The sequence below is a fragment of the Myxocyprinus asiaticus genome, chromosome 32, assembly GCF_019703515.2.
Source record: "Myxocyprinus asiaticus isolate MX2 ecotype Aquarium Trade chromosome 32, UBuf_Myxa_2, whole genome shotgun sequence".
Lineage (NCBI taxonomy): Eukaryota > Metazoa > Chordata > Actinopteri > Cypriniformes > Catostomidae > Myxocyprinus > Myxocyprinus asiaticus.
Genome location: NC_059375.1, coordinates 13155862 through 13179402, shown reverse-complemented (window position 1 = coordinate 13179402; position 23541 = coordinate 13155862). Strand labels below are relative to the sequence as shown.

Sequence of the window (23541 nt, the reverse complement as noted above, 5' to 3'; positions counted from 1 at the left end):
GAGAAATAGACATCTCACATGTCCTCATCTGACAGCTTCATTGAATTCTACCCACTTAACACCAGTTTCATGTACAACAGTAAAGAGAAGACTCAGGGGTGCAGGCCTTATGGGAAGAATTGCAAAGAAAAAGCCACTTTTGAAGCAGAAAAACAAAAAGAAAATGATAGAGTGGGCAAAGAAACACAGACATTGGACAACTGATCTTTGGAAAAGAGTGTTATGGATCTTAACCCCATTGAGCATTTGTGGGATCAGCTAGACTGTAAGGTGTGTGAGAAGTGTATGACAAGACAGCCACATCTATGGCAAGTGCTACAGGAAGCGTGGGGTGAAATGTCACCTGAGTATCTGGACAAACTGACAGCTAGAATGCCAAGGATCTGCAAAGCTATCATTGCTGCACATGGAAGATTTTTTGATGAGAACTCTTTGAAGTAGTTTAAGAAGTTCTGGACATTTTTTTCAAATTGTAATAGTAATCTTTCATGTTATTAATGTCCTCACTATTGTTATCAGTTGAATGCCACTTTGGTGAATAAAAGTACCAATTTCTTTCCATAACAGTAAAATCTGTACATTATTCCAAACTTTTGGCCACCAGTGTATATATAATTCTACATGGATTTATTAGATAACCACAGTTTGGATGCCTATATATGTCATCTCAGTTGTTTTGCTATTTTTGGCATTGTCACTATGCATACTTTCATTTAAATGAAAGTAAGATACTAGACAAACCTGCTTCAGGATTCTTTCAGTTTTTCTGCATAAGTGACAAGAAAAGAAGAAAATAATTTGAATTGAGTTGTGTTGTGTTCATTTTCTGTTCTTCAGCTCTGTTTGTGGGGTAGGTTTTGTGCGGATTACTGAAAAATACATCTGAATGAAGCATATTTTGTCCACTCTTATTTATAAAGATATTGCAATTAATTGCGTTAACTACAAAAAATTATGCGATTAATCGCGATTAAATATTTGAATCGTTTGACAGCCCTAATATTTATACTGTATATACACACACATATATATATATATATATTTCTGGCATTGTCACTATGCATACTTTCATTTAAATGAAAGGAAGAAACTAGACAAACCTGCTTCAGGATTTTTTCAGTTTGTCTACATAAGTAACAAGAAAGACGAGTTAGCCTGACATGTTTCAGTGTTTCCCTGGTGATTTAAAGAGAATGAAAGGAGTAGACATCTTTCATTCAAAGTATCTCAGTTCAGTCATGGGGTTGTCAGTGATCTTGCTCAGCATTGTAACCATGATAGTGTGTATGGAGGGTAAGTTTGTTCATAAATGTGTGTTGGCAGTCCAGTGTACACAGACTACTTTCTTTTTATTATAGGTTATTTGGCTCCTAAACTATGGAATAGTCTTCCTAGCATTTGTTTGGGACTCAGACACAATCTCAGTTTGGGTTCTTAAAAAAAGAAGGAAAGTGGTTCTCATTTTTCATTTAATATGAGATTTATTGTAGTGCATGTCTTAATTTCTGATTTTTAAACAGAACACTTTAAACTTCAAAAAAGGCAAATGGGTGCAAATAAATAGCAGTTTTGAAATGTCCTGCTCTTTTTCAACAGGTTCAAAAGCACAGACATCAAATGGTATGAGCAGCACAAATCATATTTTTACATTGGGATTGGAGTGTGGTGGAGAGTCCTTAATTTGTTATCTATGATTTATTGGCAACAGGTTGTGGGGTAGCTCCTCTAAACACACGTGTTGTGGGTGGTACAAATGCCCCAGCAGGTAACTGGCCCTGGCAGGTCAGTATACACTACAACAGCAGACACATCTGTGGCGGAACTCTGATCAACAGCCAATGGGTGATGACAGCTGCTCACTGCATCGTTTCGTAAGGGGCGCTTTGATTTAATGGTGGAGGCTATAGGCTAAAAAATAGTCACTTTCACAAATGCAACCTTCTCTGGAAAATTAACTGCGTTTTTCAGTTAAGAGGTCATGTGTGAACAGGACCCATTGAAAATGACTGATAAATCCCCTCTGAATTAGAAATTGTAGCATTACCTGATATGTTCCGTTTTAATGCTATAGGCCCTGTCATACTCACAAAGAAGTACTTTTTCATTCTTTGCTCAAAGCCTAAAAGAAGTTTGAAAACAACTGAGCAACGGCAACCTGTTTGCTAACATTCAGACCCCAGCCGCTGGGGGAGGCGTTTAGAGGAGCATTAACATATAACGACGCACAAGACCACATGTAAAACATCAATTAATATGACATTAAAATGTGTTATCAATGACTTCATGCCTCATTATATGAGCAGAATTCATAGACCAGTAAAAGAAGCTGTTTTAACCATTCAGTGATGATTTATAGTAATAAACATTATATGCAGTAAATTATTGTAAAATAATATCATAATCATAATATCAATAGTATCAATCATAATATCAGTCGTGATAATCGTGACAGTGAAATTATTACATCTAGTCAGAGGATATCAAACAGGGGTGCCATCACATGTGTCAAAGTATTATTGCCAGATTTTCACGGCATGGCGTATACTGCTAAAATAAGTAGCCTACCTGCTATAATAGCATGTTTTTTGTGTCCATTTATTGTGTAAGTATATTATAATACTTATAAGTATATTTTTATCATTTTAATGTCTTTTACTTAAATCTTTTACTTTGCATATGTACATGTTATCAGGGGTGCATGCAGGATTTCATCTGTGGTTATGCACAGGAACCTTATCAAGTGTAGAAGTGTATACTTGCTGTGTAGTGGGGTCCGGGGGCACGCACCCCCATGAGCAATTTTTAGCAAAAAAACAACACCAAAGTGTTCAATTCTGGCAACTTTGAGAGAAGCATTTTTATATCTTAACTATATTAACTATTTGCTAAAAAGCATTTCTAAAAGACTTGTTCACATGACACAGCATTAGGTGAAGTTTCTCAAAGTTACCTCTCAACTGATTGTAGATTAATATCCACTTCATGCAGCGCTCTGTTTGATCTCTGTGTTCTAAATTATCCAGAAACTGTTTTACTGTGTAAGTCTCACTGGTGGCTACTTTTCTCAATTTTCTCTTTTTTTATTTTTTTCTTATCGAATTACTTTTAATTCGCATGTTTATCAGAAAGACCTAATGAAGTCATGTGCTGGCTTACATTTATATTGTTGTTATGGCAGATACCTTTAACAAAAACTTAAATAGGTAATTAAAAATATAGTTCACCCAAAAATGTCAATTCTGTCATCATTACTCAACCTCATGTTGTTCCCCACATACATTTCTCTCTTCTGTGTAGCACAAAAGACATTAAGCAAACTGTCACAATTCACTATCACAGCATCTTTTTTTCCATACAATGAAAGTGAATACTCAGACTAATATTCTGCCTAACACCTCGTTTTGAGTTCCACAGAAGAAAGAAAGTCACACAAGTTTGAAAAACGTCAAAATGACAGAATGTTCATTTTGGGTGAACTATTCCTTCAGCACTCAATGCTCACAAGTTAAAAGTAGACAAAATGCACTGAACATGTTAACAGATTAAATCCTAAAAAAGGGGACCTCGTTTCTAAATCAGTTATGATGTTTACTGCAATACAATAACATATTAAAGATAGATAATAAAATGATATTTTCAATATTAAGCATGTATATTACATGTATTAATATTATAGTATTTATGATATTATTATGTATACTATTACCTTGACATATGGCCTACTTATATTATTAAACTTGACTATTTATACTATATAAACTGGAGTGACAGTTTTATCACGTTGTTTGTTTGCAGAGACGCTTTATAACACCATTTCATGTCGAATTAACAGGTATATATAGGTATAATCTTTAAGTTCAGCAAATGTGCAACTTCCTTTGCTCACTGTGCACACACACTAAACTCAATGGAATGCTGCACGAGAGAGAGAGAGAGAGAGAGAGAGAGAGAGAGACGGTAGGCGTTTACCAGAGTTAAAAATTCAGGTTAATGAAGCTGTACAAACGGAGAAAATGTTTATTGCCGGACAATACTTAAAATAAAACTAGCATTGCCGTGGCAATACTGGCAGTACTGTCAGCTATAAATCAAGTCATTTTTATTTGTATAGTGCTTTTCACAACACACACCGTTTCAAAGCAGCTTTACAGGAAATCATGCATTAACAAAAAATGAAACTGTAATATCTATAAAGTCTTAGAGTGATCATTGTGTAGTTTGATTACATTTTATTGTAAATTCTGTATAGAAATTAAATAATTATCTGGCAGTTATGATGTTTACATATGTGATTAAATAATAATTGTATTTAGAACCCCTGTGAGCAAGCTGAAGGTGACTGTGGCAAAGAACACAAAATAACCTTGGGAGAAACCAGGCTCACTGTGGGGGCCAGTTCCCCTCTGGCTCAACAACATGAATATAATGCCAGTATTAGTTATTTATGTGCAGTGCAAGTCATGGTTTTAAATTTGTAAAATTTAAGGTTAAGCGTTAAGGTCCATTGTTTTTTTTTTTTTTTTACTTTAAGATTAATGACTAATGTCTTTGAAGTCCATCCTGGATTAACTGCAGAAGTTCACATTGATGCATTGTCCTTTGTTAGTTGGCTGATGAAGGCTTTTGTTGGCAATTAAGTGATAGTCTATGTATTCCATTTCAAGAGTGTAATCCATCAATAGACAAAGGTGATGCAGATAGAGATTAATGAGGTGCATTACAGTTCAACCTGCAGGTGATTTCGGTGAGGTTCGGTGGGGTCCACCCTAAATCCAAGATTCAGGCAGTGGCATATGAAGTATCCCATGTCTTACAGTTGGAGTTGGCATCAGTTCATCCTCTGAAGTCAAAAGACTGAAGTGATGTCTGGCTGGCACCGGCTGCAGTTTTTCATCATCTTTCAGCAACACGTAGCTGTGGAGTCCGACACCAAACAGGAACAGAGCTGGATCTGGCTGGCTCTGATAACCTCGGGATTTGAATCCCAAGGTTAAGACATGGAAACAAAAAAAATAATACTAGTGTAGATGCCATTCAATTTTATGCAGAGTTATAGATCATGATGGATGTTTCTGGTTCCGGCAGACCTAACTAAAGCAGCCTAATTGGGAGTTGAAGGATAAATTTGGTGTATGCCTGGCTAAATAGATGAGTCTTTAGTCTAGACTTAAACTGAGTGAGTGTGTCTGCGTCCCGAACAATGTTAGGGAGACTATTCCATAGTTTAGGAGCCAAGTATGAAAAGGATCTACCTCCTTTTGTGGATTTTGATATTCTTGGAATTATTAACAAGCCAGGACTTTGCAATTGTAATGAATGTGACGTAATATAGCGTGTCAGAAGGTCACTTAAGCACTGTGGAGCTAGACCATTCAAAGCTATGTAGTAGTTAACAGAATTTTTTAATTAATATGAAATTTAACAGGTAGCCAATATAACGATGATAGAATGAGTCTAATATGATCATATTTCTTGGTTCTAGTCAGCACTCTGGCAACTGCATTTTGAACCAATTGAAGTTTATTTTCTGAACTTGCTGGACATCCTCCCAGTAATGCATTACAATAATCTAGTCTTGAGGTCATGAACGCATGAATTAGTTTTTCGGCATCGGCAACAGAGAGCATGTGTCGTAATTTTGCAATATTTCTGAGGTGGAAGAATGCTGTTCTACAAATATCGGAAATTTGATTTTCAAAGTACAGATTGGTATTAAATATAACACCTACGTTCTTTGCTGTAGAAGACGACGTAACAGTACATCCATCGAGAGTCAAATTATATTTTAGTTGTTTATTTTTTAGAGGTTTCTGGTCCAATCATTAGTACTTCTGTTTTGTCGGAATTGAGTTCTGGCAATCCAGTCTTTGATTTCACTGATATACTCTGCTAATTTGGAGAATTGTGAATTTTCATTGGGTTTAGAAGAAATATAAAGTTGGGTATCGTCGGCATAACAGTGGAAATTTATTCCATGATTCCTGATAATATCTCCTAGGGGAAGCATGTATAAGGAGAAAAGCAGAGGTCCTAAAACTGATCCCTGTGGCACTCCGCACTTAACTTTTGTTTGATTTGACAATTCCTCATTTACACATTCAAAGTGGTAGCAGTCTGATAAATAGGACCTAAAACAAGCAAAATTATGAGACATTGTTTTCTGAGGTGCTGTGGCAGTTGACTGCATAGTTCCAATTTTGTTTGTGATTATTTCAATTTTATCAGTAAAGAAATTAATGAAGTCATTTCTATTGTGCTGCGATGGAATATCTGGTTCAGTCAATGCTTTATTCCTAACCAGTTTAGCCACAGTACTGAATAAACACCTAGGATTGTTGTGGTTATTTTCTATGAGTTTGCTAAAATATGTTGACCTGGCAGCTTTTAGTGCCTGTCTGTAGCTACAGACACTATTCTTCCATGCACTGCAAAATACCTCTAATTTTGTATTCTTCCACTTGCACTCCATTTTCCGAGCTGCTCTCTTGAGAGCATGAGTGTGTACCACAGTGTGAGGCTTTTTTCTTTTTTTATACTTTCTGTCATTACATCAAGTTCTTCTAGTCTTTTTGGCTTACTGAGTATGTGAGACAATTCTGGAAGATTATTAGTGAAGCTATCTTTAGTGGTCAGAAGAATAGTTCTACCTGAACGATAGCGTGGTGTAGACTGAGTGACATTAGCTGACCATGACAAACAAAAGACGAGGTAATGATCTGAGATGTCATCGTTCTGCGGTAGAATTTCTATAGTATCAACATCAAATCCATATGACAGAACTAAATCTAGCGTATGATTATGGCGATGAGTTGGTCCTGTCACATTTTGTCTGACTCCAAAAGAGTTGAGAATATCGATAAATGCTAATCCCAAAGTGTCATTTTCATTATCTATGTGAATGTTGAAGTCACCAACAATTAAAGCTCTATCTACATTAACTACTAGATTTGATAGAAACATTTGTAGATTCACCAAGGAAACCAGAGTCAAGCCCAGGTAATCTATATACTGTAGCAAGGACAAAAGATGACAGAGATTTTTATATATATCTGACGGTGTCATATTAAGCATTATTAGTTCAAAGACTTAAACTTATATCCTGTCCTCTGAGTAACACCAAAAACTTAAATGTAAATTGTAGAAACACCTCCTCCTCGACCCTTCAGATGAGGATCATGTTTATAACAATAACCTGGGGGAGTAGATTCATTTAAACAAATATTAGAGAGCCCGTCTCTCTTTAGCAGGTCAGGTCTAACCCAAAAACTCTTCCAATTGTCTATAAATCCTATGGTATTCTCCAGACACCACTCAGACATCCAGCCATTCAGTGACACTAATCTACTATAAACCTCATCACCATGATGAGCAGGGAGGGGGCCAGAGCATATTACAGTGTCTGACATAATTTTTGCAAGTTCACACACATCTTTAACATTATCTCTAGTTTAGCATTAGCCAGCACTTGTAAATTTGATCTGATGTCAGATGCTCTGACACCCAAAATGCATTTAACAATAATGGCTGAATCACCAATTATTAGGGCTCTTTCAACATGATTCTCAGTGGGTGCGTCACTAAATGGGGAGAATCTTTTGGAAACCCTAACAGGAATGGGAGAGTGGTGTCGCTTTGCTGAGAGAGTATGCCGCCAAGACGCCACCCAAATGCCCTGCTGGACGAGGAGCTGGTGTATGTTTTATGATCAACAAATCCTGGTGTGATCAGAGGAACGTACATTCTATCAAGTCTTTCTGCTCTCCTGATCTGGAATTTCTTATGCTTCTGTGTCGACCATTCTGGCTACCGAGGGAATTCACAGCGGTCATTATCACAGCTGTGAACATTCCCCCACAAGCCGACACAGACCGGGCACTCAAGGAACTGTATGGGAGTATAAGTGAGCAGGAAACCGCGCACCCTGAGGCCGCGTTCATTGTGACCGGGGACTTTAATAAAGCCAGTTTAAAATCAGTCGCACCAAAATACCACCAGCACATTAGTTTCAACACACGAGGGGACCGGGTTTTGGACCATTGCTACTCTCCCTTCCGGGATGGCTACAAATCCCTCCCCTGCCCACCATTTGGCAAATCGGACCACTCTTCCATTCTGCTTCTGCCCGCTTACAGGCAGAAATTGAAACAGAAAGCACCCACCCTCAGAACGATCCAGTGCTGGTCGGACCAATCAGATTCTATGCTACAAGACTGTTTTAATCACACGGACTGGGAGATGTTCCGGTCCGCCTCTGATGACGACATCGAGCTTTACGCTGATAGCGTAATGTGTTTCATCAGAACGTGTGTAGAGGACGTGGTTCCGACCAGAACAATATGGATCTATCCGAATCAGAAACCTTGGATTAATAGTGATGTTCGCACGGCACTTAATGTGCGGACCTCCGCTTTTAATTCCGGGAACGCGGAGGAGCATAAACAAGCCAGTTATGCCCTCCGAAAAACTATCAGAACCACAAAACGCCAGTACAGAAGCAAGATTGAAGGACAGTTTAACACCTAGTTACTTTTTAACTCTAGAAGCATGTGGCAGGGAATTAACATCATCACGGACTTTAAAGGGGATAAAAACTCCGCCATGAACACTGCTGCCGCTCTCCCGGATGAGCTAAATACTTTATATGCTCGTTTAGAGGGAAATAACACCACCCTCGCGGAGAGAGCTCTCGCGGCTGAAGCTACAGAGGTTAGTTCACTCTCCGTCTCTGTAGCGGATGTAACCCGATCCTTCCGACGGGTGAATATCCGCAAAGCCGCGGGCCCAGACGGCATTCCGGGCCGCGTCATCACAGCGTGCGCGAACCGGCTGGCTGGTGTTTTTACGGACATTTTCAACCTTTCCCTCTCTTTGTCTGTAGTCCCCACATGCTTTAAAACATCCACCATTGTGCCTGTTCCAAAACAATCAAAAATAACTTGCTTAAATGACTGGCGTCCTGTTGCTCTGACCCCCATCATCAGCAAATGCTTTGAGAGACTATTCAGAGATTACATCTGTTCTGTGCTGCCTCTCTCTCTTGACCCACTGCAGTTTGCTTACCGCAACAACCGCTCCACTGATGATGCCATTGCATCTAGACTACACACTGCTCTCTCCCACCTGGAAAAAAAGAACACTTATGTGAGAATGCTGTTTGTAGACTACAGCTCAGCATTCAACACCATAGTGCCCTCCAAGCTAGATGAGAAACTCCAGGCTCTGGGCTTAAACAGCTCGCTGTGCAGCTGGATCCTGGACTGAAGTCGTTGTGAAGAAAACTCATCAGCGCCTCTTCTTCCTGAGATGGCTGAGGAAGTTTGGAATGAACCACCACATCCTCACACGGTTCTACAGCTATACCAGGCGGTGTGTGAAAAAAGCTCGGAGGATCATCAGAGACTCAAGCCACCAGAGCCATGGGCTGTTCTCACTGCTACCATCAGGTAGGCGGTATCGCAGCATCAGGACCCGCACCAGCCGACTCCATGATAGCTTCTTCCCCCAAGCAATCAGACTTCTGAACTCTTGATCTCCCACGATCAAATACATCAGCACTGCACTTTATTACCCTTACTCTTATATCTCACACCGGACTGTCATAAATTATATTATTATTATATTATATTCTCTCTTAACAACTGACTATCAACTGACAGCCTGAATGTCAATACAGTACAATACTGTACATTCTAAATATACTATATATACTTTTTTATGTATTTTTATTTTTTATTTTTATTGAATAATGTGTATCTATATAGTGCGTATTGTATACTGTACAGTGTCTGTTATTATTTGTATATTGTTGAGTGAAATTATGTGTATATCAGATGTTTAAATTGTGTTGTGTAAATTTGATGTTTATTGTAAATTGGTATATGTCTCATCACTGTCACGACTGCTATGTTGATCGGAACTGCACCCAAGAATTTCACACACCATTGCACTTGTGTATATGGCTGTGTGACAATAAAGTGATTGATTTGATTTGATCTTTCTCACTGACTTCCACTAGAGTTCAGATGCGTGTTTCTAACAAATTAATCTTCTCTGTCAGCTTGACTAATTCCTTACATTTATCACAAGTAAACCCCTCACTGCTGACAGAAGAAGCTATAGTAAACATGTGGCATGTAATGCAGGTAGCAATAACATAAGCGAATGCCATGACTTACCGCAATTGTTTGTTGTTGTTCTTGAGCGGCGAGGGTTTGGAATTGATGTGGTTCCTAATCAGCAGATGTTTGAGATTGATGCAATAATCTGTGTAAAACACAGTGGAGAAAACTAATGCACTCAGTCGAGGTGCGTGATGTAGACATGTAGAAAAAATCAGAAAAAATAAAGAAAAAAATGAGAGAAACAGGTGCGTGTGGTAAAATACACACAGATGAAACAGTAGAAAAGAGATAAAACCTGAAGCACATGGTAAAATGGCAAAGGATAAAACGATGAAAGTATAAGAATAAGAATAAGCAATGCTAAGCAGGCTAGCAAGCTACAAACACTTGTGCAGCATGCTGTCAGCAACAGGAACAGGGACATGTTTGATATTTTAGAGTTGACTAGTGTATGATGCTTAATGACTCAAATCTGAAGTCATATGGTGAGAAGCAAATTGAAATCGGATGAAACTGTACCACGAAGAAATGGAGATGGCGAACAAGCACCCAAAGTGGAGCTAAACTTTTTACACCACTAACCCCCAACTCGCATCACAGTCTATGTCTTTCCACCGTAGACTACACCAAAATGTGTTTGGCCAATTTCTTTCACTATTAAGAACAGATTTGCAGCAACAACAATAGCAGTCAGCTCATATATCCATGTTTGTTTATATCAGTGAACTCATGTGTATCGCATGGTGTGTGATTCACAGTTTTTTCAGTTTTCATTTTAATCAGTAAATGTATTATACAGAGTATTTTTAGAATCTGTTCAGATTTAAGTTGTGAAGTAGAATCCATTCCTCTTCATCCGAGTGGATGAAGTAATTTGTCATCAGTTTACAGGAACAGTTCTGTCACTTATTATAAAATACAGGACCAAAGCCTTTCCAGCAAAAAACATCACAGATTTTAACGCCATTTAATGCCATGCGTTAATGGAGGAAAAAAGGAAAAATGACAGAAAGCTGTTGCAGGTGTGAATAGCAGATGTGGTACATTTACCAGTAAAGAAATAATAATAATAATAATAAAAGTAAATAAAATGATATAAAAAAATGAGTTTTAAAATTGAGTGGGTCCTCTCAAAAGGGTCAGTATTTACCTGGTCAGCAGTTAGCCCCTGTTGGTAGATACTGTAACTACACCATTATGTGGGGAAAAAAGCTTCCTTCTCGAGTGCCACTGAAATGATGTTAAAAAAGAAGACTAAAAACATTTTTGCACACAACATTTAAAAACTAATATTTCATTGTATTATAAAAGAAGTTTTGACAGTGACCAAAGTTTGGGAGTTTTCCTTTTCTTCTACAAGGAATTCTAATGCTGTGTTCAAGTCATGTCAGTAGCAGTAAAGGCAGCCCAGCAATTTTGCTGCAATTTAATGGTTTCATGTGTGAAAGTGGCTATTGACTTTTTGTTATTCAGAATTGTTCTTGATTTCTAAACCTTTAGAACTGATCCTTTAGAAGAGATCTTTAGAGGTTTTAAACCAGTGGTTCTCAACTGGTGGGTCACTAAATAAAAATTGCTGTTCTGATAGGATTATAAACAGCAGGTGAAAAACAATGCTAAATTTAAATAATAAAACAAAACTTATATAATTGTGCATACTGTAGTAAGGAGGATAGCAAAATAGGCTTGTCAACGTTTTAAGTGTGCTTCTTGTTCAAGACCTTAAAAGTTGTATATGCTATCAAAACTCTACAGTGTTTTGTTGCAAAATTTCACTGTGACTTAGTCATATAGTAGCTAATAATTATAAAAAAGTGTGAAAAAGAGAAAAAAGGGTGTTTCTTGGTAAATCACATTGCAAACTTAATACATTTGCACATTGATGGGACTATCCAGTTCAACGTTATTGTAATAAATTTCACTGTTTGATTTTAGTAAAAAAAAAAAATAACTTTTGTAAAATTTAGGTCCTGTGTTTGGTCGCCACTTTGATGTCCAATGTAAAATCTGGGTCGTGAAGCGAAACCAGTTGAGAACCACTGTTTTTAATCTAAGCATTGAGCGAGCTCAATTTCAGCAAATAATTTGTAATTTCCAAATTTAATGAACCTTGTGAAAATTCATGGAGTCATGGAGACTGAAAAGCTGTTGAATGTTATTATACCTCTGCACTTGTCACTGTCTGCAAAGACAAATTTCCATAATCTTTATTTCTAACTCCCATTGCACCAGTACTGACACCAGCAGGTGGACCTTGTACTTGGGAAGAGAAACTCAGACCACATCTGCTGCCAACCCAAATACACAGGAAGTGAGAGTTGGTGTTCAGTCCATCACTGTCCATCCGAAGTACAACAACTCATTATACAATAATGACATCTCCCTGATGAAACTGAATCAACTTGTGACCTTTACTAACTACATTCGTCCGGTCTGCCTGGCATCTAATGGGAGTGTCTTTCACAGTGCTACAACCTGCTGGGCTTCAGGCTGGGGAAATATTGGCAAAGACCGTGAGTGTCCAAAACTAGCTATGTAAAGTTTTTAAATATATACCTTTATGTCAAATACATGTCCTTAATCAGTGTTGAAGGTTACATGTTACTTTTTAATTTTAGCCCATCACTTCTTAGTTACTTTTAAAAAAAAGCAACACATTGTATTTCTACACCTCTAATTTCCCGGTATTGGCTGAAATCAGGAGTAAAAGTGTGCAAGCTGTGTGGGGGGAGGAGTTGTTGTATGTGTGGGTAGTGCCTGATGAGTATTGTTGTTTAAGAGAGTAAGTCATGCTTTTCAGCAATGTACAGAGCACATAAAAAGTTTTCTTTCAGCCCACCATGAGATATATGTTTTAAAAACAGCTAAATATTGCTGGGAAAGGAATATACATCTGAATGCTTCAGTGCTAGTTTAGATTTTTTGTAAGGGTACATGCTGCATTAAACAATGTGTAAATGCATATTTTCATGGTATAATAAAGCATAGATTAAGGCTGGAAACCCCTACAAAAAATCCTAAATTTATGGCAAACTTGCCGCAGATTCGCCATTGATTATTTTTACATGCAAATGAGCTTTGCAGCAAACCTGCGGCAAACTGTCCATTGTTGCCAATGGTTTGCTGCAGGTTCACCACTACCGGTGGAGAGCTGCAAACTTCTGGCAAACATTTGCGGCGAATCACAAACTCATTTGCATGTGCAAATAATGAGTGGTAAATTAAAAAAAATAAATTTGTGGCAAATTTGCCATGAACTCTCAATTTTTGTAAGGGGAAGTCTTCCCCTGGCCAAGCTGTGGAATAATTGCTCAATACACAGTGACGACTAGTGCATCTGAACTGTTTTGTTTTAAATCTGCCCGTAACCACTGGTCTAGTATCAGTTTGCATCCGAACTGCTCCGTGTTACTGTCCGTATCTAGAGAGTGGAAAAGATGACCCTGGATCAGCAGCTGCGAGCAATGTCCAACATTGTTTGCGTGCAAAGAGAAAATGTCTTCATTTCAAAAATGATTCTACATTTACATTTTTTAAAATAATAAACAAGCAGAGTGATTTGTGAAATAAGTGTTTTTTATTTTTTTTTTTTTATAATATTTTGGTGGCATTAAAAATGATTTCATTCAAATTATATCCATATCCATGTTTAAAGTAGTAGGCGATCACCCAGTGGTGCCTGCAGCTGTAAGGCTGTACACACTGTTCGTACCATGAGCTTAAGATGACCTGAGAAACACTATCTCTATCAATTCAATACAAGCCTGCACTGAGATAACTTCAGTGAAAATATTAATGTATATATCAGACACATTCCTTGAACATGTTAGGTTGGAATTCTCCACATAATTTTATCCTGACTTCTGAAAAACATTTCAAGTTGACACTGGCATTGTCGATGGGAACCACATATGATGACATATAAAACAGGTTCAAGAGTTGGACGTTGGTCTGAAAAAAGTAGAGCGCCTCAGCCAGCTGATGGTGAGAAAAAGTATGGCACAAGTAATTAAATGCATTACTTTCCATAAAAAGTAACTTAAGTAGTAACGAAATAAAGAAACAAGTTTCACTTACACGAATGTCACATTTTTGACTAAATATTGCCTTATGTGTTCACACTCTTGCTATGATTATCATGACAAAAGCTAAATTTATGGCAGCCATACATGCAAACTCCATGATAGAATAAATCAACTGCTGCAAATGATGAGTACAACTGGATTCCACTGTGGTACTACTGATTGTGAATTGATTCAGGAGCCTCAGAGACATGGGTTCTAGTCCCATGGAAACTAGTAATTGCACTCACATAAACAATGATGATTTGGAGGTTGCATTTTCACTGTAAGATTACATTTTTACTTCACTGATGGTTAAGTTTAGGATTGGAAGTTGGGTTGCGGCATATGGCTTATAAAACATAAATTCCTCTTTACTGTGTTACATTATTTACAACTACAAACAGCTTGTTTTACAACTTGCTTTTAGCGCCACTCTGTGGAAATTTCACTTGGAAACTGTAGCTCATACATGCCCAAACGCTCAACATTTCCAGCTTTGGACACTGGGTGCAGTGATTCGAATATTGGTAAGCACAGACCAACACTGTGTCTGGATGACCTACTGCATCCACAACAACTTGACACTGTACTATCCCATAATGCCACATGAGAGGAGATAACAATTTCAAAACTTTCAATTTGTAAAAACCGGTGGAGAACTGCAATTCGGGTTACTCATTTTAAATGTAAGTGCTATATGTACCATGAAAATTGTTCCTTGTGGTTCAATTGTGCTTGTTAAAGTCAGAGTAGATTATTTTCACAGTTGTTGTTACTACATCATATATGCAGGTCACGACTCACGAGACAATACCCACATTCTCTGATGTATGTCTGGAATGTGTTCATACTACTCACCTGCATACTTAAAGAATGTAGTTTTTTACCTTCAGAGAAGTGCGTCCTTGATCAAATGCAGGATATACTTTGAATGTACGTGAATTCAAACACAGGGCAGATTTCTCTGAAGTAATTTCCACCAACTATAGACAAATTCACAGTGTGATCAGCCTGTGAGAACACAGATTATGGTGAATCATGCAAAAACCGGTCAAGAACATGTCCAGGTAAATTTTCCTCTCAAATCATAAGAAAGTGTGGAGCGGGACGTGGTTGCGTGTCTGTCACTGGGGAGAGACGAAGCGGTAAGGGCCATCACCCGGCGAGCCGCAGTCCAGTTCTCTCTCTCTCTATCTCTCTCTCTCACTCCCTCTTGCCCCTTCCTCTCCTCCCTCTCACCCTATACCCACTCCCCAGAAATGGGTAGTGGTTCCACCCAAACCGGTGCCCCGCCTTCGTGTGCTGCAATATGCACCAGCCCTCTCCCTTACCCGTCTCTGTCATCTTTCCCAGATTGATGTGTCTGCTGCCGGGAAGCCTGGGCCAGTCTGTCGGGGTTGCAGGGAGCCAGGTCGCGTCCAAGACCGGCGTTCAGTGATGGAGGTGGAGATGTGGATTCGGGTCCCCAACACGCCACAGTCTGCCCCCGGTCAAGCAGGGACGTACAGGATACCGGCAAAAATTAAGGGCTGTACATACAAAGCCCTGGTGGATTTGGGTTGTAATCAAACCTCGATCCACCACGGCTTGGTTCAGGATGGGGCTTTGGGTACAAAACACAAGGTGATGGTGAGGTGTGTGCATGGGGATGTTCACAATACCCGGTAGTGACTACCGTTATTCAATTTCGGGGGGTAAAGCATAGAGTGGAGGCCGCGGTTAATTCCTCCAACATTCCTGCCCTTAGGGAATTCCCAGAGGGGGAACGTCCCTCTACAGCAGTCACATGATGAAACCCTTAGGCACACCTTTGACCAAGTGAGAGTAATTGATGGCCAGCAGCTCCAGCCTGACGTCGCCCTCACATATCCGTATTTTTCAATTATTAGGGACCTGTTGTATCGAGTGACGCAGGACACTCAAACTAATGAAAATACAACCCAGTTATTAGTCCCAAGGAGCCATCGGGAAACACTTTTCCAGGCGGCTCACTACAATCCTATGGCGGGTCACTTAGGGCAAGAAAGAACACTACACTGCTTAATGGCCCGCTTTTATTGGCCGGGCATTCACGGGGATGTACGCAGATGGTGTGCGGCATGCCATGAATGTCAGCTGGTGAATCCACCGGCCACCCCAAGAGTGCCATTGCGCCCATTACCGTTAATCGAGGTCCCCTTCGTAAGAATTGGTATGGACCTTTTCGGGTCCTTAGAACGGTCAGCACGCGGGTATCGGTTTGTATTAGTCCTCGATTAAATCGATTTGCACCAGCGTTTATCACTCGCAAACTGACGGGCTGGTGGAATGATTCAATCAAACCCTAAAAAATATGATTCGTAAGTTCTTACACGAGGACGCTAGGAATTGGTACAATCCCTATTATTTTCAGTCAGGGAGGTCCCACAAGCCTCCTTGGGGTTTTCCCCCTTTGAGCTCCTGCATGGACGCTGGCCCCACGGGGTGCTTGATGTCATATGGGAGGTGTGGGAGGAAGGACCTTCCCAGAGCAAAAATGAAATTCAATACGTCCTTGATCTTCGAGCAAAGCTACACACACTGGGTCGGTTGTCACAATAGAATTTGCTCCAAGCTCAAGAGACACAAAGCCGGCTGTATAACAGGGGTGCCCAGCTACCGGAATTTGCACCGGGAGACAAAGTACTTGTATTACTCCCTACATCGAGCTCGAAATTACTCACCAAGTGGCAAGGACCCTTTGAGGTTACACAGCGAGTCGGGGATCTCGATTATGAATTTAAACGAACAGATAGAGGCGGGGCACGTCAAATTTACCACCTCAACCTCCTTAAATTGTGGAGAGAGGTGGTCCCCATGTCCATGGCGATGGTACTTCCGGAGAGGGCAGAGCTCTTCATCAGAGGTGAAGTTCAAAGCTGATCCATTCATCCCAGTCCCTTGTGGAGTCCACCTCTCACCGTCCCAACTCACAGAGTTAGCCAGGTTGCAAAAAGAATTTGCAGATGTGTTCTCTCCCCGGTCGGAGAGGAGAGAACATACAACACCATATCAAGATCCCACCGGGAGTGGTAGTGCGTAGTCGGCCATACCGTGTACCTGAACACAAGAAAAAGGTGATTCGTGACGAAATAGAGGCAATGCTTGAGATGGGGGTAATAGAAGCGATTGGGCGAGCCCGGTTGTTCTTGTACCTAAGAGTGACGGGTCAGTCCAGTTCTATGTTGATTACCAGAAATTCAATGCGGTGTCTAAATTTGACGCGTACCCAATGACCCGAATTGACGAACTGCTTGATCGGTTGGGTGCGGCTCAATTTTATTTGACACTGGATTTAACTAAGGGATATTGGCAGATCCCTTAACTCCATTTTCCCGAGAAAAAAATGGCCTTTTCCATGCCGTTCGGATTACACCAATTCGTCACTCTTCCATTTGGTTTGTTCGGGGCTCCCACCACATTCCAGCACCTCATGGATAAGATCCACTGGCCACACGCTGCGTATGCCGCTGCCTACTTAGATTATACCATTATATAAAGTAATGATTGGCAGAGGTATATGCAGTATCTGAGAGCCATCCTGAGGTCGCTGAGGCTGGCGGGGCTCACGGAAAACCCGAAAAAGTGCGCAATTGGGTGAGTGGAATCTGGGCTTCCATTTGGGTCATGGGCAGGTACGTCCCCAAATTGATAAGCAGCGATAGCGGCCTGCCCATGTCCCAAGTCCAAAAAGGAGGTGAGACAGTTCATGGGGCTGGCTGGATATTACAGAAGGTTTGTTCCCATTTTTTCTGAAGTCACCAGCCCCTTGACTGATCTCACTAAAAAGGGGGCACCAGATCTGGTCCAGTGGACAGAGGCATGCCAACAGGCTTTCACGAGAGTGAAATCTGCACTCTGTGGTGGGCCGCTCTTACATGCACCTAACTTCTCTCTTCCCTTTATTTTACAGAGAGATGCATCAGAGAGGGGGTTGGGGGCTGTGCTCTCGCAGGAGGTGGAGGGTGTGGAGTGCCCTGTGCTGTACATTAGTCGTAAGCTCTCTTTGAGAGAGACTAAGAACAGCACCATCGAGAAAGAGTGTCTTGCCATCAAGTGGGCAGTCCTAACCCTCCGCTACTACCTGCTGGTGCGGGCCTTCATCCTCCACTCGGATCACACCCTGCTTCAGTGGCTCCACCGCATGAAGGATACCAATGTGTGGATCACTCGTTGGTACTTGGCACTTCAGCCCTTCAAATTTAAGATGGTTGTGGCTGATTTCCTCTCCAGGAATGGGGGGGGGGGGGGGGAGTTGGCAGGCTGGACGTTGCCCAGGCCTGAGTCGGGCGGTGGGGGTATGTGGAGCGGGACGTGGTCGTGTGTCTGTCACTGGGGAGAGGAAGCGGTAAAGGCCATCACCTGGTGATTAGTGATGCGTAACACCTGTTTCTCGTTACAGTGATGACAGAGATGGGCTTGAAAAGGCCGCTGAGAACACCAGTGAGACAGAGAGAGTCCCAGTCACACAGACCTGCTAGATTGTGAAGCTAAACGCTGCAAAGCTGTTAACCTAAATTATTTACAATTTTATGTTGTCTCTTATGACTAAAGCTAGAGAAGATACCTTGTTGTGATTCTTAAGAGTAAATGCACTGCTGTGAAGCTGAAAAGCCAAAGACTGTTTTTTAGACTAGGAAACCATTAAAGCTTGATTTACCTGGACTGCCACCCTGCTTTCCGCTTCCTTATTGTTGATACTTCTACAGAAAGTACGAAATTTTACTTTAAAAAAATGATTTTTAGCACCATATAAATGTATTTTCATGACAATATATAGTAGTATACCTCCTCAGTTCTTACAACTGTAAGGCAAATAAATAGTGCTGTCATTTTTTGGACTGCTTTTAATTTAATTTGAGTTAAAATATAAATCCTTTTTTTTCTTCATTTGATATTGCAGTGAAATGTGACCTGGATGTGTTTTTGAGAGAGTCACTACATTGACTGGACCATTTCATTTCCTACGACTGTAGTTGAGGATTCCAATTTTGAGACCTAACTTATTTCCTCTTTGTGTGAACATTTCATTCGAACAATGCAACTTACCCAGTTGTGGGCACATAAGCCAAGAGATGACTTATTACTTATATGCATTATTAGTATGTGTGAGGGTGGAATGAGTCTTGCAGTTTTTTCCTAATATGGCTTAACTTAGCCAGTCACACTCACTTACTCATTGTCTCTCTCTGTGACAGAGGCTTTGCCGGCCCCTCAGGCTCTTCAGGAAGTGGAAATCCCAGTTGTGGGCAACAGACAATGTACCTGCCAATACAAGGCAATAGAAAATGTTATAATTACATCGCAGATGATATGTGCAGGTAGAGTCGGTAAAGGAATCTGCCAGGTGAGTGTAATGGAGAGAAAAATCCAGAAAACTTTCTGAAAGATAAAGATAAACATTTCTAAGGATGACTAGTTCACCCAAAAATGAGAATTATTTACTCACCCTCATGTCATGCCAAACCTATATGCTGTTATTTTTACCATGGAACATAAAAGGAAACATCTGAACTTTCCACACAATGACAATACATTGTGACCAAGTTTGTGATAAATAGAACCATGGAAGTAGTCTACACAGCTGGTGTGTTGAATTCCAGGTCTTCTGAAGCTGTACAATAGCTTTGTGTAAGGAACAGACTGACTTAAAAGTTGTTAGCTTTACCTTTGTCAAAGCTTGCATCTTGCTCACATTTTCACTGGTGGCCAAAAGTCTGGAATAATGTACAGATTTAGCTGTTTTGGAAGGAAATTGATACTTTAATTCACCAAAGTGGCATTCAGCTGATCACAAATATAGTCAGGACGTTACTGATGTAAAAAACAGCACCATCACTATTTGATCAAATCTAGACAGGCCCCATTTCTAGCAGGAAGGGGAGAAACACAGACATTGGACAACAGATAATTGGAAAAGAGTGTTCTGGATCTTAACCCCATTGAGCTTTTGTGGGATCAGCTAGACTGTAAGATGCGTGAGAAGTGCCCGACAAGACAGCCACATCTATGGCAAGTGCTACATGAAGCATGGGGTGAAGTATCTGGACAAACTGACAGCTAGAATGCCAAGGATCTGCAAAGCTGTCATTGCTGCACATGGAGAATTTTTTGATGAGAACTCTTTGAAGTAATGTAAGTGAATTTTTTTTTTTCAAATTGTAATAGTAATTTTTCACGTTATTAATGTCCTGACTATACATTGTGATAAGTTGAATGCCACTTTGGTGAATAAAAGTTCCAATTTCTTTCCATAAGTGCAAAATCTGTACATTATTTCATACTTTTGGCTGCCAGTGTATGTCCTGATTAAAACCTAAAAGGCTGCAATTTGTTCTCACATGTGTAATAACCAAGCATGGTGTCCCATTTTTGGATCCTGGACCAGGCCCGGTTCCAGATCAAAATCTCTGAGGGTGCTTCTGAATTTAATGGGGGTGCTCTAGTAGTTAAAGAGAAGATGCAGTTATTCACTTGAGGGTGCTTTAATATCTTTTTCATTATGCTTAGCACCCCGTAGGACCTGCAAGCCTGTCCTGGACCCAAACACAGGCTAGACTGTATGGCTTAAATTGCATATAGCACACAAATGATATAGTCTACAATTATAGTACTTTTATATGTTTTTTCCAAGCTTGACTGATATGATCAATCAAAATGAATTGTCATTATATGGAAAGAGTTTCATAAAGATCATTCAAAAATTCTTCTTTGGTGTTCCAGACTCCCTGGCCGAGTTTGGAATGGCATACTACCCAACTACTCTTACTATTTCTGCCATAGACAGACATGGCAGAAGTAGTAAGAGTTGTATGGCTAGTATGCCTTTTCAAACTCAGCCCCTGTCTTCTCTTACAGAAGTAACTCTCATTCTATCTTTTGTACTCTTTCTGTTTCATTGTCTCTCTGCTGTCCTCTGCAGGGAGATTCTGGAGGTCCATTACAGTGCAAACAGGGTTCTGTGTGGATCCAGGCAGGGATCACGAGTTTTGGAATACCTTGTGCCAAGGAAGGTTTCCCAGAGGTCTATTCACGTGTCTCTGAATTCCACAACTGGGTCACAGAGAATGTGGAGGGATCCAGCATTGGATTCATAACCTATTCATCCAGTGGCACAGACACGGACAGCAGCTTTACATGCACCGCAGCTAGCTCAAAAGCTCCCACACTCAAATTCTCACAGTACTCTAATTTTATCGTTTTCTTCACAACACTCATCTTCCTCATTTCACATGCATATTAACATTAAACTGACGCTGCTGTGAGTTAACATGGGTGATGGGAAAAGGGATGTGTCACAGTGACAATGCACAGTAAAATTCTGAAGAACTGGAAGCAGCCAGTAATAAAATGATTTAAGAAAAAAGAAAAACTATTTATTTTAAAATTGAGTGGATCCACTCAGTGTAAGGTTTAGGTGGTTAGCTTCAGCAGTTAGCCCCTGCTGGTAGATGTTGTAACTACACCATTATGCAGCCAAAAAACATCTTTCTCCTTTGCCATTCAAAAGAAGGTGAGTATTCTAAATATTAATTTTTCTGCAAGTAACATAAAAAAAAAAAAAAAAAAAAAAAACATGCATCACACCGTAATTTTGACTTAAACTCGTTAGTAGGAGCGTCCCAGGAACAGAGTGGTCATTCACATGAGTGCCCATGAAGCAAGATGGCAACTGAGCAACTACCATTGAGATGAATGGGAATGCTAAAAGGGAGTGTTAATTATCTCCAGGTATTATAGACCTCCTTGATGCTTTCAGTCAGGAAATAAATCAGTTTTTGTTCTGAAACAGTTCATGGTGCTATCACAAAAGATTTAAATGAATGTTAATAAATTAGCTTTTTATTAGCATATACACTCACTGATCAATTTATTATGAACACTATGGTCCTAATAAAGTTCCCAACAGGGTCTTCTGCTGTTGTAGCCCATCTGCCTCAAGGTTCGACGTGTTGTGCATTCTGAGATGCTATTCTGCTCACTACAATTGTACAGAGTGGTTTCTGAGTTACCGTAGTTAGGGTTGCCAGCCATCCCGTATTTGAGGGAACAAAGTTGCGTTCCATATGAAATCCATACGGTACGCTGTCCCGTATTTTAGTGTCTCCCACCCAAACTGCTGAGAATGTTTCATAAATCAGGAAAATGGACCTGAATCACACTCCTTTCAAGTGAGTTGTGTGAGATATTGGCTGTTAAGCGTTACATGGATGCAACACTTGAAGGGAAAAAATAACACTTGACAGGCCGGTGAAAAAATACATGAAAACCAGCGCACGTCTTCTGTCTTCTGTCGAGGCAGGAGAATTTTGTAAAATATATAGCAATATAGCATTTGAGTGCATGATAATTGTTTATCACCATTGTGATTTCAAAAATACCAGTAATTAGGCTACTTTGCATATTTCAGTGCTCGTTCTGGAAGAGAGATCCAGCTAAATGACTCAGCTTTAAAGTATGCTACAATACTGTACAGGTTTAGTAAAAACACTTTTTTTTTTTTTTTTTCACATTTCCCTAGTGATAAACACTATTTACTGACAAAAACAAAAAAAAAAAAAAAAAAAAAAAAAACACGACACTGTAATCCAAGGAGAAATACGCTATTTCATGTTAAGCGTTTTCACTCCCATAAAATCCATTATAATACATGGTTACTACTAGGACTTGCACTGAGACATTTTTTTTTTTTTTTTTGTGATAAAAACATACTATTTTTATTATACTGAATATAATATACTATTTTTGACACATTAGTCATATAGCCTTCTGTCTACAAACTGATGACCCAAAATTTTAACAGGAAGCCAGTTCTCTTTGAGCTTTAAAAATGGAAAAGGCTTAAGTTAATTATTGGGAAGAAAATGCTTCACAGAAAAATACTGTCTTTCTCTATTGATTGCAGCTTAGTTCTTTTGACAAAAAGTCATGCTTATTAAAAGTGAAGACTGATAGAAATTAGTTTTCTCCTGGATGTTTTATTAAAGCGGTTTTCATTTTAGGCATATTACTGGCTGTTCACACAGTCACACCGAATGCGTTTTTGTGTTCGTTTGCCCTGTTTTTCAATTGTTTTCTTTGTAAACTAGCTTTAGGTGGACCTCTTTAACATTTGTGCAGCATCTCATGCTGGAACCCCACTGGAAAAAAAGTGTTCCGTATTTAAAGATGGAATATCCTGTATTTGGCTGGTAGAAAGTTGGCAACCCTAGCCTTTCTGTCAGCTCGAACCAGTCTGACCATTCTCTGTTGACCTCTCTCATCAACATGCTTTTGTCCGCAGAACTGCCACTTACTGGATGCTTTTTGTTTTTGGCACCATTCTGAGTAAACTCTAG

The 23541-nt window shown here is 39.8% G+C and overlaps 1 protein-coding gene across 1 annotated transcript; it reads left to right on the top strand.

Annotated features, from left to right (window-relative positions):
* Nucleotides 1-1200: 1200 nt before the first annotated feature.
* zgc:123217 (uncharacterized protein LOC641414 homolog) lies at nucleotides 1201-22669 on the top strand. Its single transcript, XM_051666582.1, has 6 exons — nucleotides 1201-1293; nucleotides 1597-1620; nucleotides 1709-1871; nucleotides 12354-12634; nucleotides 19402-19550; nucleotides 21126-22669. Exons 1-6 carry the CDS (start codon nucleotides 1239-1241, stop codon nucleotides 21444-21446), a joined length of 993 nt encoding a protein of 330 aa, XP_051522542.1. The 5' UTR covers nucleotides 1201-1238; the 3' UTR covers nucleotides 21447-22669.
* The last annotated feature ends 872 nt before the right edge of the window (nucleotides 22670-23541 follow it).

Excerpts from the sequence above, each read along its gene's own strand:
- zgc:123217 (XM_051666582.1), top strand. The coding sequence starts at position 1,239 with ATGGGGTTGTCAGTGATCTTGCTCAGCATTGTAACCATGATAGTGTGT. Across the intron at positions 1,872-12,353 it reads GCTGCTCACTGCATCGTTTC|TACTGACACCAGCAGGTGGA; the intron begins GTAAGGGGCGCT and ends CCATTGCACCAG. Across the intron at positions 12,635-19,401 it reads GGGAAATATTGGCAAAGACC|AGGCTTTGCCGGCCCCTCAG; the intron begins GTGAGTGTCCAA and ends TCTCTGTGACAG.